The sequence below is a fragment of the Parus major genome, chromosome 14 (genome assembly GCF_001522545.3).
Source record: "Parus major isolate Abel chromosome 14, Parus_major1.1, whole genome shotgun sequence".
In the NCBI taxonomy this organism is placed as follows: domain Eukaryota; kingdom Metazoa; phylum Chordata; class Aves; order Passeriformes; family Paridae; genus Parus; species Parus major.
In genome coordinates, this window is record NC_031783.1 from 15,396,969 (window position 1) to 15,409,595 (window position 12,627).

Genomic DNA, 12,627 nt, shown 5'->3' on the forward strand with positions numbered 1-12,627 from the left:
GGAGGAAGATGAGTGCTGCAGGGAGGAAGATGAGTGCTGCAGCTCAGCCTGGGAGCCCTCCCTCCCCAAAATGCCATGGCAGAGCTGTGGAATCGAGGGCCAGGAGAGGTGGTGAGGGTGGGATGAGGGGTGGAGCTCTGACCTTGCAGGGACCCAGGCTTTGGAAAGGTTTTTCACGGATCCATGGAATCCTGGAATGGTTCATTTAAAGCCCATCCAGCTGCAAGCCCTTGCCTTGGGCAGGGACACCTTCCATGAGAGCAGGCAGCTCCAAGCCCTTGAGCCCTCCCAGGGCTGTGGCAGCTTCCCTGCAGGTGCCTTTTCCTCTGGAGGCCACAACTTCCCTCTCTGGACAGGTCCTGGGAGCTCAGAGAGGAGGGGCAGGATGTGACAGCCCAGGGAGCCCCTGGACAGCGGGGCAGGAGTTGGGGTTGTTTTAGGCCTTTTTTTAAATTTCACATCAAAGTGAGCCCCGTGTGGCAGATTTGGGAAATCCCTTGCTGGGGTTTGTTTATCCAGCATGTGAATCCTGCCTTTCCTCGGAGCCCTGGGAGCTGGGAAAGGGCCCTGCTCTGCTCCCAGAGCCACAGTGAGCTCCTGGCCATGAGCTCTGTGCTCCCCTGGCTCTGGACACTGCTTCCCCGGTGTGTGGGTGTCTCTTCCCATCCCAGCTGACGTGGGAATTCACACGTGCTGTCTGAGCCCTGATTATACATATATATATGAATTTTATATATATATATATAAAAATTATATATATATAAATATATATATATGTGATTATATATATAAATATGTTGATATATAATGTTTATATATATAAAATAAGATCTATTTTTATATATAAGTATATATTTATATATATTATATATTTATATATTTATATATATAATATATATTTTTATATATTTATATATATTTTTATATTTTTATATATTTTTATATATTTATATATTTATATATATTTATATATATTGAGAAGCTATTGCAAACTTTTCAGAATGAATTATTCAAATGCCATTCACCCAGCTCTGCCTGCCCTGGCCCTGCCATTTCCTTCCCCTGGCAGTGGAGCAGTGCCCTGGTGCCACAGGAATTGTGAGGAGGAGGAGGAGGAGGAGGAGGAGGAGGGCACTGCCCCCCGAGCCCCCCACTCCAGAGACATCCAGGACTGACCAAGCCCTCGTCCTGAGCATGGCCTGAGCCCACAGCAGCATCTCCTTGGCCACACTTGGTACCCAGAGTGATTTAGGACTTGCTTTAAATGGGATCATAATATTCTTACTCATCACTGTTAATAATGATGTTACCGCTTCTTAATGATGCACAAAACTGTCAGGATATGAGGGGTATAAAACTATTTTACATCAAATTTAACTGTCAAATAAATGCCAGAAATGTTGGCGAGGAGCACATCTCCCCTGCCGTGAGGTATCGCTGCTGTGCCACTCCTGCTTTTTATTTTTCCTTCACTTAATTGTTGATTTCTGCTTGAAAAACCAGGAAGTTTCTTAAGGTCAAGCAGAAGCATTTTGGTTTTTTTAAAATGAATAGATAAAATTATTCCCATTAATGAAATTTTGAGGTCTGCATGCTGAGATAATAACATGAGGTAATCAAATCTCATGCTTCAGGGCATAAACTGATTAACTGCGAGGGCCAGGAACGACTTCTCCTGTTCCTTAAAGAGGCGAAGGGCGGCCTGATAAACAGCAGAGGGTGTTCATTCGAGATGCTGTGCTGGCTGCTGGGACACGGAGCAGTGTGACATGGTCCTGGGGCTCCTCCCGCTGAGGGGACACCTGGGACAGCCCTGGGCTCATCCTGCTGCTCCCGGGGGGCTCCTGGGCTGTTTCTGCTGGCCCTGGGCTGTTTCTGCTGGCCCTGGGCTGTTTCTGCTGGCCCTGGGCAGGGAGGGGAGCTCAGCACTGAGGAGCATCCCAGCCCCTGCCCTGCTGCTGCCGTGGGTGCCTGCTCTGTGCTGGGCTGTCCCCCCTTCCCTGGGCACTGCAAACACCTTCCCATCATCATCCTGGAGCCAGGGCACTGCAAACACCTTCCCACCATCGTTCTGGGGCACTGCAAACACCTTCCCATCATCATCCTGGAGCACTGCAAACACCTTCCCACCATCGTTCTGGAGCCAGGAGGGTGATGGGGGCAGGAGGAGCTCGGGGGTGTGGAGAGGCCCTGGCTGAGCAGGGCACTGGGAGCATCCCAGAGCTGGGGGACAGGAGATGGCACAGGGAGCCCAGAGCAGCGGCCCTGGGTGGGCTCTGGGGTCCCTTCCACCCCAAACCTCTCCGAGGCAGTGGTTGTGTGTCAGCATCCCTGGTGAGCCCGCTCGTGCCCTGCTCGGGGGTGAAGCCATTCCCTCCCCAGAGGAGCAGGGCCCGGGGCTGTGCTCAGCTCTGGGCTCCCCTCACACCTCTCCCTGTCTCACACGCTGCTGTCAGGGCTGTCAGTCGGATAAATGAGCTCGTTTATAAATGCAGGGTTGGGTTTTGGCTGCGAGTTCCAACGTGTGGAGCTGGGAATTGGGCAGTGCTTCGGGAGGACAGCAATAGCTGGCAGATTTTGGGGCATTAATTCGCTTTTCAAAACTCTCTCATCCCCAGCCTCACCAGAAACTCCTTACTGGTGAGCTGGGAACTCACAATTGGTTTTACTCTTCTTACTCTGACAGCATCTTCTGACACCCTGTGGTGCTGCTGGAGTTTTCTCCCTCTCCTCCTCCTCCTCCTCCTCCTCCTCCTCACTGTGGGATGAGGGGGTGAGGCTGAGCCCCCCGTGATCCTCCTGGCAGAGCTGCTGGTGGGACCTGCTGGGATTTCAGGCTGTTCCCAGCGTGGCAGGACCCTCTGTGCCGGGTCCCTGGGCTGTGTGCACACCTGGGGAGGGGGCTCTGCTCTGGGCTCCCTCGCAAACAGATTCTCCCCAGGTTATGGCTCGGTTCCATCCTGACCCATCAGACCTCCCATCTCTGCTATCTCTGCTCCGCCTGGGGGAAGATAAGATCCTTCTCCTGGCAGACAGACCCTTTTGGACTTAATCTGGGTGAAGAGACTCAGCTCAGCCTGGCTGTATTTAATTTGTCCAAGCTGCAATCCAATTAGAAGCAGCTGAGTCACCTCAGGCTTGCTCTTCCCGCTCTGCTCCTGCTTCCCGGAGGAGCTGCTGGCCCCAGAGCCGGGGCAGCGCTGCCCAGGGACCGCTGCTGGTGCCCTGTGGCCATCCCCCAGCCCCAGGGGAGCCGGCTGCTGGATGTGGTGCCTTTGGGTTCTGCCCCCTGCCCATCGCCACCACCGCGCCCATCCCGCTCCTCCAGGAGAGCTCCATCCCCAGGCCCCCACAAATCTGCTTCCCTAGGGGCAAGAGGAAACAAATCAGCTTTAGACTGCTTAAAACCGAGAGCAAACAACAAATCAGCCTGTCAGAAAGTAAAAATAATCTCCTGAGTCGACCCTGCAGCCTCCCCCATCCACGAGAGCTGCGTTTGCTCAGCGTTAATTATGTCGTTCCTCATGTAATGCCCATGTCTGCACAGATCCAGTTTAATTCTGCTTTTAATCACTATTTTCACACTTACTCTTGGCACACAGGGAAGTTGTCAGTTGTTGGGTATTTTTATAGCTGGAATACTGAATTTAATCCTTTTTCTCTTCCCCAGTAAGAGATGCTAAAAACCTAGTTCCTATGGACCCTAATGGCTTGTCAGATCCCTACGTGAAGCTTAAACTAATCCCCGACCCCAAAAACGAAAGCAAACAGAAGACCAAAACTATCAAGTGCTCCCTGAATCCTGAGTGGAATGAGACATTTAAATTGTAAGTACAAGGAAAATGTTTAAATTCGTAAAGTGAATTTTCTCACCGCCAAGAATGAATGTGACTTTATTTGCTCTGATTTAATTATTCAGAGGCTTTGAGCTGATCCAACTGAGCGATGATTCTTTTTGTTCTGTGGCACAGAAGCACTCAGACCCCTGCCCTGACCCCGCTCTGAGCAGTGTGTCAGGGCAGGAGCTCCCTGCTCTCCGTGTGAATCTGATGTGCCTTGGAAATTAAATATTGGAGACCTCAGCAGCCCTTGAGGACCATTCCTTGTTGTGCCTCCGTGTCCCAGTGGAGCTCGGGGGGACACACGGTGTGGGAACAGGATAAAGCCATCCCTCCTCCCTTCCTCTCTTCCAGCCAGCTGAAGGAGGCGGACAAGGACAGGAGGTTGTCTGTGGAGATCTGGGACTGGGATCTGACCAGCAGGAATGATTTCATGGGCTCCTTGTCCTTCGGGATCTCTGAGCTGCAGAAGTCGGGAGTGGATGGATGGTGAGATGTGGCTGTTGTGTCAGCAGGGTGTTTGTGGCTGGGGTGTGACAGCCCCTCAGAGCTCGTCCTGTGTGAGCTCCTCCATGGCCCTGGGCTGGGGCTCGGGGGCTCAGCTTCCTCCTGGGGCACACCCAGGTACCCAGGGCAGCTCTGCCTCAAGGGCTGCTGCCCCTGGGGGCTTGGGCAGGAGCTGGCACCGAATGGGCACTTCCAGCATCTCCAGCTTGGATCAGACTCCCCCGGTCCTGGGGACAGCAGGGCTGTGAGGGGTGCTGGGGTTGTTACCGCTGGAGATGAACAGATCACACGGACACAGGGCGAGGTGTGCTGAAAGAAAGAGAGAGTTTATTTTTCCTCCCAGGATTTATAGGTTTCTGACCACAGCCAGGGATGGGATGGTCAGGATAACACTTTCTCCCTGCACTGGCCATGAGAGATGCCCATCACAATTCTGGAACAGAAAGAATGTTCACATATCTATGTTTACAGTTACTGTCCTGGGAAAGTCCTCAGAAAACCATGGCAGCAGGCTCAGAAGCTGAGTTTTCAGGGCTACAGGGGGTCCCCTCTGAGCTGTCCCTGAGGGCTGTGGGGGGCTCAGACGTGGGGGAAGCACAGTGTGTGTAATTACAGGCGCTCGTTAGCAGCGAGCCGTGAGCGTGGCGGCTCTGCAGCACCCCAGGATGGGTCTCTCTGTTTCCATCTCCCCCAGCAGGACACAAGGTGTTTTATTTCCCTGCTTTTCCCCCAGGCACCAGTGCCTGAGAGCTCTGTTACCTGTCCATGGCGAGTGTAAGCATTGAAAGGGGATGTTAAATGTCTTTTGGAAACCAAACCCTGCACGTAATTAAGCTGAGTGGATACCCCAGCCTGGTTTTCCCACGGTGGAAGATGAAGACGTCCCCCTGAGAGCAGAGAATAGGGAGGAGGAGGAGGAGGAGGAGGAGGGATGAGCTGGGCTGGGTTCCCACACCATGCCATTCCTGTGGGTGCTCCCGCTGCTCTCCAGCCCCATCTGTCCCCCTGAGCTGGGCAGAGGCTGGCACAGTGGCACTGTGGCCTGATGGGGACTGGGCTGCTCCTCTGGAAAACAGCAGGAAGCTGTCCCTTGTCCCAAATTCCCAGTCACCTGTGAGGGTGCGTGTGCCACGCACTGCCAGCTCCTGCACTCAGAGCCTGAGCGCTTCCCAGCCTTTTAAAAATCATCTAAGTGGAGATCTAAGTAATTTTCCTTGTCACAGTGCTGGCTGGAGCAAACTGAAGGAGAAGGAGCTCTGATCCATATTTCATACCTAAACAAGTGCAGTTAATGGAGAAAAGGAGCTGGGAGGCAGAGGCTGTGCTGTGCAGACAGGGCTTTGCTCCTGGGGTAACACCCAGCCCAGATCCATCCTGCTGCAGGGCAGGGTGAAACTCCTGGGGTCTCAGCGGCATTTCCATCATTTCTGATGATTCTTTCCTTCGGAGGAGCCTCCTGTCTGTGCTCGGGGGTGCCAGCCCAGCAGGGGCACCTGCCAAGGGCTGTCCTCGTGGGGCAGCTGATGAAGGGGGTTTGCCCACGCTGTGCCCGTGGCTGTCCCGAAAAACACGGGTTTGTGTGTGGGTTTGGGGTCAGGATGGGTTTGGGAGCCACAGCGGTGCTCTGTGTGCCCACCACGGGCTGTGGGGGTCCCCAGGACAGCGAGGGACCCAGAAACGTCCCTCCAGCCACTGAGGGTCTGGGGCTGGCTGAGGGGGCAGGTTTGGGGGTTCTCCTGACCTGGGGAAGGGTCCCCTGGGTGCTGGGGCAGCAGAGGCAGAGTTGTGCTGGAGCAGAGCTGAGCTCCTGCATACCTGCAGCCTCTGACCCACGTTTCTCTGCCCCCTCTGCCCCTCTCTGCCTCTCTCTGCCCCTCTCTGCCCCTCTCTGTCCCTCTCTCCCCTCTCTGTCCCTCTCTGTCCCTCTCTGTCCCTCTCTGTCCCTCTCCATCCCTCTCTCCCCTCTCTCCCCTCTCTCCCCTCTGTCCCTCCAGGTTCAAGCTGCTCAGCCAGGAGGAGGGCGAGTATTTCAATGTCCCGGTGCCTCCTGAGGGAGAAGAAGGAAACGAGGAACTGAGGCAGAAATTTGAGGTGAATTGATTTTTCTTGGACTCAGGGGTTTTCCTCACTGCCTGCCTGCCGTGCCCTCGGCGAGGGACTTTCCCTGCCAGCTCTTCCCCTGGCAGTGCAGGGAACGTGGAGCAGGCTCCAGCTCCCCAGAGAGGCTCCAAGGAGAAATGTCTATTTACTACTTAATAAGCCATGGAGGTTCGTGCTGAACGATTGATCCAGACATTGCTGAACTGGCAGGAATTTGCCATTTTTCAGTGCAGCTGAAGCCTCCCCAGAGCCCTGGGAATGAGTGTGGGACATCTGGAGGCTCACGTGCAATGAGCCATACAGAAATAAGAGAGTTGCCCTTACGGTTCTCAGCATGAACTCCGTAATTGTAGCAGAGACTGGAGACTTTGTTCTCCCTTCTTTTTTACCTTGTTTATACACAGCTTTCCTGAATGTCCAGGGAAAGACAGTTCTAATACAATGCTTGTCTCCAGCCAGTGGTTTCTGGCTGCACAAAGAGCTAAACCAGGCTTTTGTTGTATTTCCTGGTGTTGCAGTGGTGTTAGGGTGGTGTGGGCAGTCAGATGATGTGTAGTGTACAGATCAGAACTCACACAGTGCAGGCTGCCAGAGCTGTCCCCTCACCTTGTGTTCCCCACCCCTCCCGTGGAGGGATCAGTGTCTGGGGCAGGGGATCCCGTCCCAGCCGGGCTGTGGCTCGTGCTGGCACTGGGAGTGAGGACTGGGGGTGCTGGAGGCCGGAACGTGCCGGGACAGAGCCGTGGTCACCCCGATGGTGCAGGGAAATCCCGTGACCACTCCTCAGGTTTGCAGTGCAGGAGCTGTTGCGATGCTCGGAGGTGCTGCAGGTGACCTTGAGCAGGGAATTGTGCAGCCTGGAGAACCTTGTGAGAACCAATTAGCAGCAGCAAAGGCTCGAGATTCCCCGTGAGGCGCTATCTGGAGGGGCTGCCAGCGGCAGCCAAATTGAACCGCCGGGATCGGGTTAATGGAATTTCATGGTAGGCTGAGCTCGGCACAGGCCTCACACTGCCACACGTTCCTGGAAATGAGCAGGGAATAACTTGGGAGAGAGCTTTTACGGGGGGAGGATCAGCACATCACAGCCCTGGCCTGGCCAGAGGCACCGGGCCCCTGCTGGGGTCGGGTGCTTAAAGATGGGACCCTCTGTGAGGTCCTCAGTGAGCGGCTGCGGTGGCCGGGGGACAGGAGGGGCTGTCTGTCTGTCTGTCTGCTGGGGGACAGGAGGGGCTGTCTGTCTGTCTGTCTGGGGGACAGGAGGGGCTGTCTGTCTGTCCGTCTGTCTGTCTGTCTGTCTGTCTGTTTGGGGACAGGAGGGACTGTCTGTCTGTCCGTCTGTCTGTCTGTCTGTCTGTCTGCTGGGGGACAGGAGGGGCTGTCTGTCTGTCTGTCTGTCTGTCTGTCTGTCTGTCTGTTTGGGGACAGGAGGGGCTGTCTGTCCATCTGTCTGTCTGTCTGTCTGTCTGTTTGGGGACAGGAGGGGCTGTCTGTCCATCTGTCTGTCTGTCCGTCTGTCTGTCTGCTGGGGGACAGGAGGGGCTGTCTGTCTGTCTGGCTGGCTGTCCGTCTGTCTGGGGGACAGGAGGGGCTGTCTGTCTGTCTGTCTGTCTGGGGGACAGGAGGGGCTGTCTGTCTATCTGTCTGTCTGTCCGTCCGTCTGTCTGTCTGTCTGGGAGACAGGAGGGGCTGGCTGTCCATCCGTCTGTCTGTCTGGGGGACAGGAGGGACTGGCTGTCCGTCTGTCCATCTGTCTGGGGGACAGGAGGGGCTGTCTGTCCGTCTGTCTGGGGGACAGGAGGGGCTGGCTGTCCGTCTGTCTGGGGGACAGGAGGGGCTGGCTGTCCGTCCGTCTGTCTGTCCAGGGGACAGGAGGGGCTGTCTGTCCGTCTGTCTGTCCCTTTGGGGGGCGTTCTGTTCCAGACTGTTCCACAGGGATTTGTGCCTTTGTCTGTGATTCCGTCCAGTGTCAGACCCCACCACAGATATCCCAAGTGGAAGGGACCGTAGGGCAGTCAGGGATGGGGAGCTGCACAAAAAGTCCCATGTTTTACCTTAATACATTTATATTCACCCCTCCCTTTCTGGTGAGGTAAGAGACAGAAGCCAGTTTTTGCCCCAAAAGAGCTTTTTAGGCCTGTTTCCCATGCTTTGGATGAGCTGGACACGGAGCAGGGTGGCGTGGCAGCCGCTGTGTCCCGTGGCCTCGGGCAGAGGGTGGCTGGGATGAAGCTGAGCGGTGCCAGGTGCCGGTGACTTCCCCGGTGCCTTTCCCGGTGCTGTGCCCATGGAAAAGGCTCCCAAAGCTCAGGGTGGTTTTTGAGCTGGGGAAGAGCAGCTGAGGTGGGGTTTTGGGAGCACCCCTGGGTTTGAAATGCCCGTTCTCCCTGCCCCATCAGTGATGTTTTCTCTTCCTCCCTGCCCCATCTCCGCCTTTGCAGAGAGCCAAGATTGGAACGGGCTCCAAGGCTGCGGATGAGAAGACAAGAAATGCCATTTCCAAATTAGACAACAACGGCAGCCGGGACCGGATGAAGCTTTCGGATTTCAACTTCCTGATGGTGCTGGGGAAGGGAAGCTTTGGGAAGGTGAGGTACCCCTGGGCACTGTCTGCACTGACCATGGCTGACGGAGCCCAGCTTGGCTCCCCCCATCACAGCAGGGAACACCAGAGGTGTCTGATGAGAACAGCACAAAACCCACCCTTTTGGGAAGCTGGGGATGAGCTGTGTCTTCAAAGCTCTTTTTTATTTGGTTGGGGTTTTCTTCTTCTCTAATAATTACAAATATATGGGAACATTTTAATTAACTTCCCAGACCGGTTGTGAGCAGTAGCAGAATTTCATTCTCCTGGTAATTATGTGACTTGGAGCCTTCATTCTTCTTGGGGTCTTGCCAATTCTCTTGATTTCCATTCGGGATCCCGGTGCAGGGAAGGCTCTGCAGGAGGTGGGTGCAGCGTTTGCTGCTGTGATGGCTGGCCCAGCCCCGCTCTCATTAGCGAATTGCCTTAATTGCAGGGAATATTGCTGTGCCTGCAGGCTCATTCCTCGGGCAGGCAGCAGAGATGAGGAGGGTGCAGAGGGATGCTCCCCTGAGCACAGGGGTGCAGCAGGAGCATCCCTTCTTTCCCCAGCCCTCTGCTGGCATTGGAGCTTTGGGAGGTCCCAGCTCCGTTTCCAGAGGTGGAGAGCTCAGAGCTCCACGGCAGCACTTGTGCCAGACAGGGAACGGGGAGGGTCTGAGGGTTCCCCAGCCCCCAGAGCATCAGCCCCGAGCTCGGCGTGGCACCCTGTGCTGTGGGTTGGCATCCTGGGCTGCAGGAAAGCATTTCTCACTCTGCCATGTCCCCTCTGCCCTCCCTCCCAGCACCTCATCCCTTTCAAAGCCCCTGCCCGGCATCTGGAGACTCCGTGGCTGCGCCGTGTCCCCCGCCGCCTTCTTCCCTTCAATTTGAGAAACATTAGCAAACTCCTCAGTCGGCTCCGGCTTATGTAAGGGAATGTGTGACAGAAACTGTTCCCTGGAACAGAATGTTATAAATATGCTAATTAGCGCTAATTAAAACGGCACGTTGGTTCCTCCGGGTGGATGCAGCCTCGCCCTCACGTGTGCCTGCGCTTCCCCAGGCATCCCTGGTACCCCGGCACCTCGGGGACCCCCAGGTGCTGCATCCCCCTTCCTGCGCCTCCAGAGGTGCCAGATGTTGGGGAGCAGCCAGGCAGAGGTGGCTGCAGCAGGCACAGCCCGGCTCCCCGCGGTTCCCCAGCCCCGCTGTGCCCAGCAGCTCTTTGTGCCCGTGGTGCTGCCATCCTTCCAGGCTGGCACCGTGTCCTTCCCTCTCCAGGGCTGGCACCTGCTCCTGTGCCTGGCTCACGGCTCTTGGACCACGGGCACGCTGTTTTAGCGAGCCTCTGTCTGTGTCCTTTAACCCTTTGGCACCAGGAGCTCGGCACCACAGCTCAGCATTTCTGTCTCTCCTCTCGGCTGTCCAGGCTCAGGGGTTCCGGCGCCTTGGCCTCGGCGGAGTTTGGCAAGCTCGCTCTCTCTGCCTTCAGAGTATCTCCAGTTCTCATGCTGGAGCATTCCCAAACAAATACTCTGTATTACAGGAATAAATCAAGTTAAATATCAGCTTTTTTCTGCACCAATAAAAAGTTAAAAAAGAATGCAATCTGCTTCCCAGCGAGTGCGCTGGCAGATGGAGATCCCCCGAGCCAGGCAGCCGCGCTCAGGGGGTGGAAAATGGATCTGCCTTGGAAAAGAGGGCCCTGGGGGTGTGTGGTCCTGGCTCGGTGTGGCTCAGCCCCGCTTCACAGATGCCCCTGGTGCTCTGGGGTCCCCGTGGGCTGCCCGGGGCTGTGGCTGGTGGTGGCTCCACGGCGCTGGCACGGGCAGGGGGACGCTCCCACGGAGGGAGGCAGCGCTTGGCACAGCCCACCCTGGGTTTGCTTTGCTGTATTATAAATAGAGGAAAGTGAAATTAGGTGGCTTGCTCATATTTTTTCAGCTAATCAATCTGTCGTGCTCTGGAGCTGTCAGGATTTTGGGGGTTTGTGTTGTTTTGCTGAGCAGGGTGGAGCCTTTGGCCACGGCAGCTCTGGTTCCAGCACGGTGGGAGAGTTCTCCTGGGCTGTGATAACCTTCAGGCTGTGCCCTGCTCTGCCCTGCCCTGCCCTGGGTGTGAAATGTGGCAGGAGAGCAGGATGTGGGCCAGGCTGGGTCCATCCCATCCCCACCCTGAGCTCTGGGCTGTGCCACAGACACTTGGCTCTTTCTTCCTTCAGACATCAGGAGGAATTCCTTCCTGGAAAGGATGGTCAGGCTCGGGAAGGGGCTGCCCAGGGAAGTTTGGAGTGCCCATCCCTGGAGGTGTCCAAGGAAGGCCTGGATGTGACAGGGCTGGTGACAGGGCTGGTGACAGGGCTGGTGACTGGGCTGGTGCCAAGGTGGGCATCAGGCACAGGTGGGACTCAATCCTCTTGGAGGTCTTTGCCAAGCGAAAGGATTCTGGGATTCTGGAATGCAGGAGAGGGGAATCCAGCCCTGATGTGCCTCAGGAGGAGGCTGGTTCCCTCCTGGGCACACACTTCACACCTGGCCATTCTGCAGGTGTCCCCAGCTGAGGCTCAGCAGCTGGACAGTCCTTTTGTCCTTTTGCCTTTCCCAGGCCAGGGAGCAGGGCTGGCTCAGCCGTGCTCAGGGCTGGCACTGGGGATGCTCCATGATCCGTTCACAGCCGTGGACAGCCCCCAGCACTCCTCCCAGCTATGGGGGTACCCCAGCCAAGCGCTGCAGAGCGGGGTGACAGCCGTGTCCTCAGCACGGTCCCTTTGGGGCAGGAGCAGATGCCGGGCTCAGAGGCTCCCTGCTCCAGTTAACTCCTCTGACAGGGTGCTGGATGGCAAGGCAGGTCTGAATATAACTGATATTGGATTAATGCTCTTACTCTCAGGTAACAGGTTTAATTTTCCCTCGAAATACGTTCCTGGACTGGTTACTACTTCTTTTCCACCGATTTTGAGCAGCTAAAACACTTCTGCTTTTATCACCTAAAATTAGCCCTGGTTTTAGCACCTGTGTGTGGTGCCTTGTGAAGCTCAGCTTGTGTGAAATGGTGATAAATGGAGGCAGTGAAGCAAAGCAGTTCTGTTTGGGCAGAGCCACAGGGGAGGGCAGAGGTGCAGACACTGTGAGGCAGCTGTGCTGCCCTGGCACAGGAACAGGGAATGCCTTGGGCTGGAAGAGACCTTAAAGATCACCCAGTACCAGCCTGCCCTGGGCAGGGACCTCTCCCACTGTCCCAGGTGCTCCAAGCCCTGTCCAGCCTGGCCTGGGACACTGCCAGGGATCCAGGGACAGCCCCAGCTGCTCCCAGTGCCCGTGCCTTGCTGGGTTCCAGCATCACAACGAGCTGCTTGGGGTTCCCAGTGCTCTTCAGGGATCAGCAGGTGAATAAATCCCATCCTGAAGTCCCTGACACACCCACGGCTCAGCCTTGCCAGGATGAGCCAGCGTGTGACCCCAGCCATGGGAATGGGAATGTCAGAGCTCTCCAGGGCACTGAGCAGCCCCAGTGCCAGTCCCAGCTAAACCTGACAGGCAGCGTGTCAAGGACAGCCAGGCTCCCTCAGGAACCGGGAATGTGCCCGAGCTGCTCACAAAGGGCTGTCCCTGTGCC

The 12,627-nt window shown here is 55.9% G+C and overlaps 1 protein-coding gene across 2 annotated transcripts in view; it reads left to right on the forward strand.

Annotated features, from left to right (window-relative positions):
* PRKCB (protein kinase C beta) overlaps nt 1–12,627 on the forward strand; it is a 104,750-nt gene that overhangs the window by 62,338 nt on the left and 29,785 nt on the right. For both annotated transcript variants that reach the window (XM_015643015.3, XM_015643016.3), the window contains exons 6-9: nt 3,671–3,827; nt 4,194–4,328; nt 6,341–6,437; nt 8,888–9,034. In XM_015643015.3, coding sequence (XP_015498501.1) covers nt 3,671–3,827; nt 4,194–4,328; nt 6,341–6,437; nt 8,888–9,034 — 536 coding nt within the window. The remainder of the gene's footprint in view (nt 1–3,670; nt 3,828–4,193; nt 4,329–6,340; nt 6,438–8,887; nt 9,035–12,627) is intronic.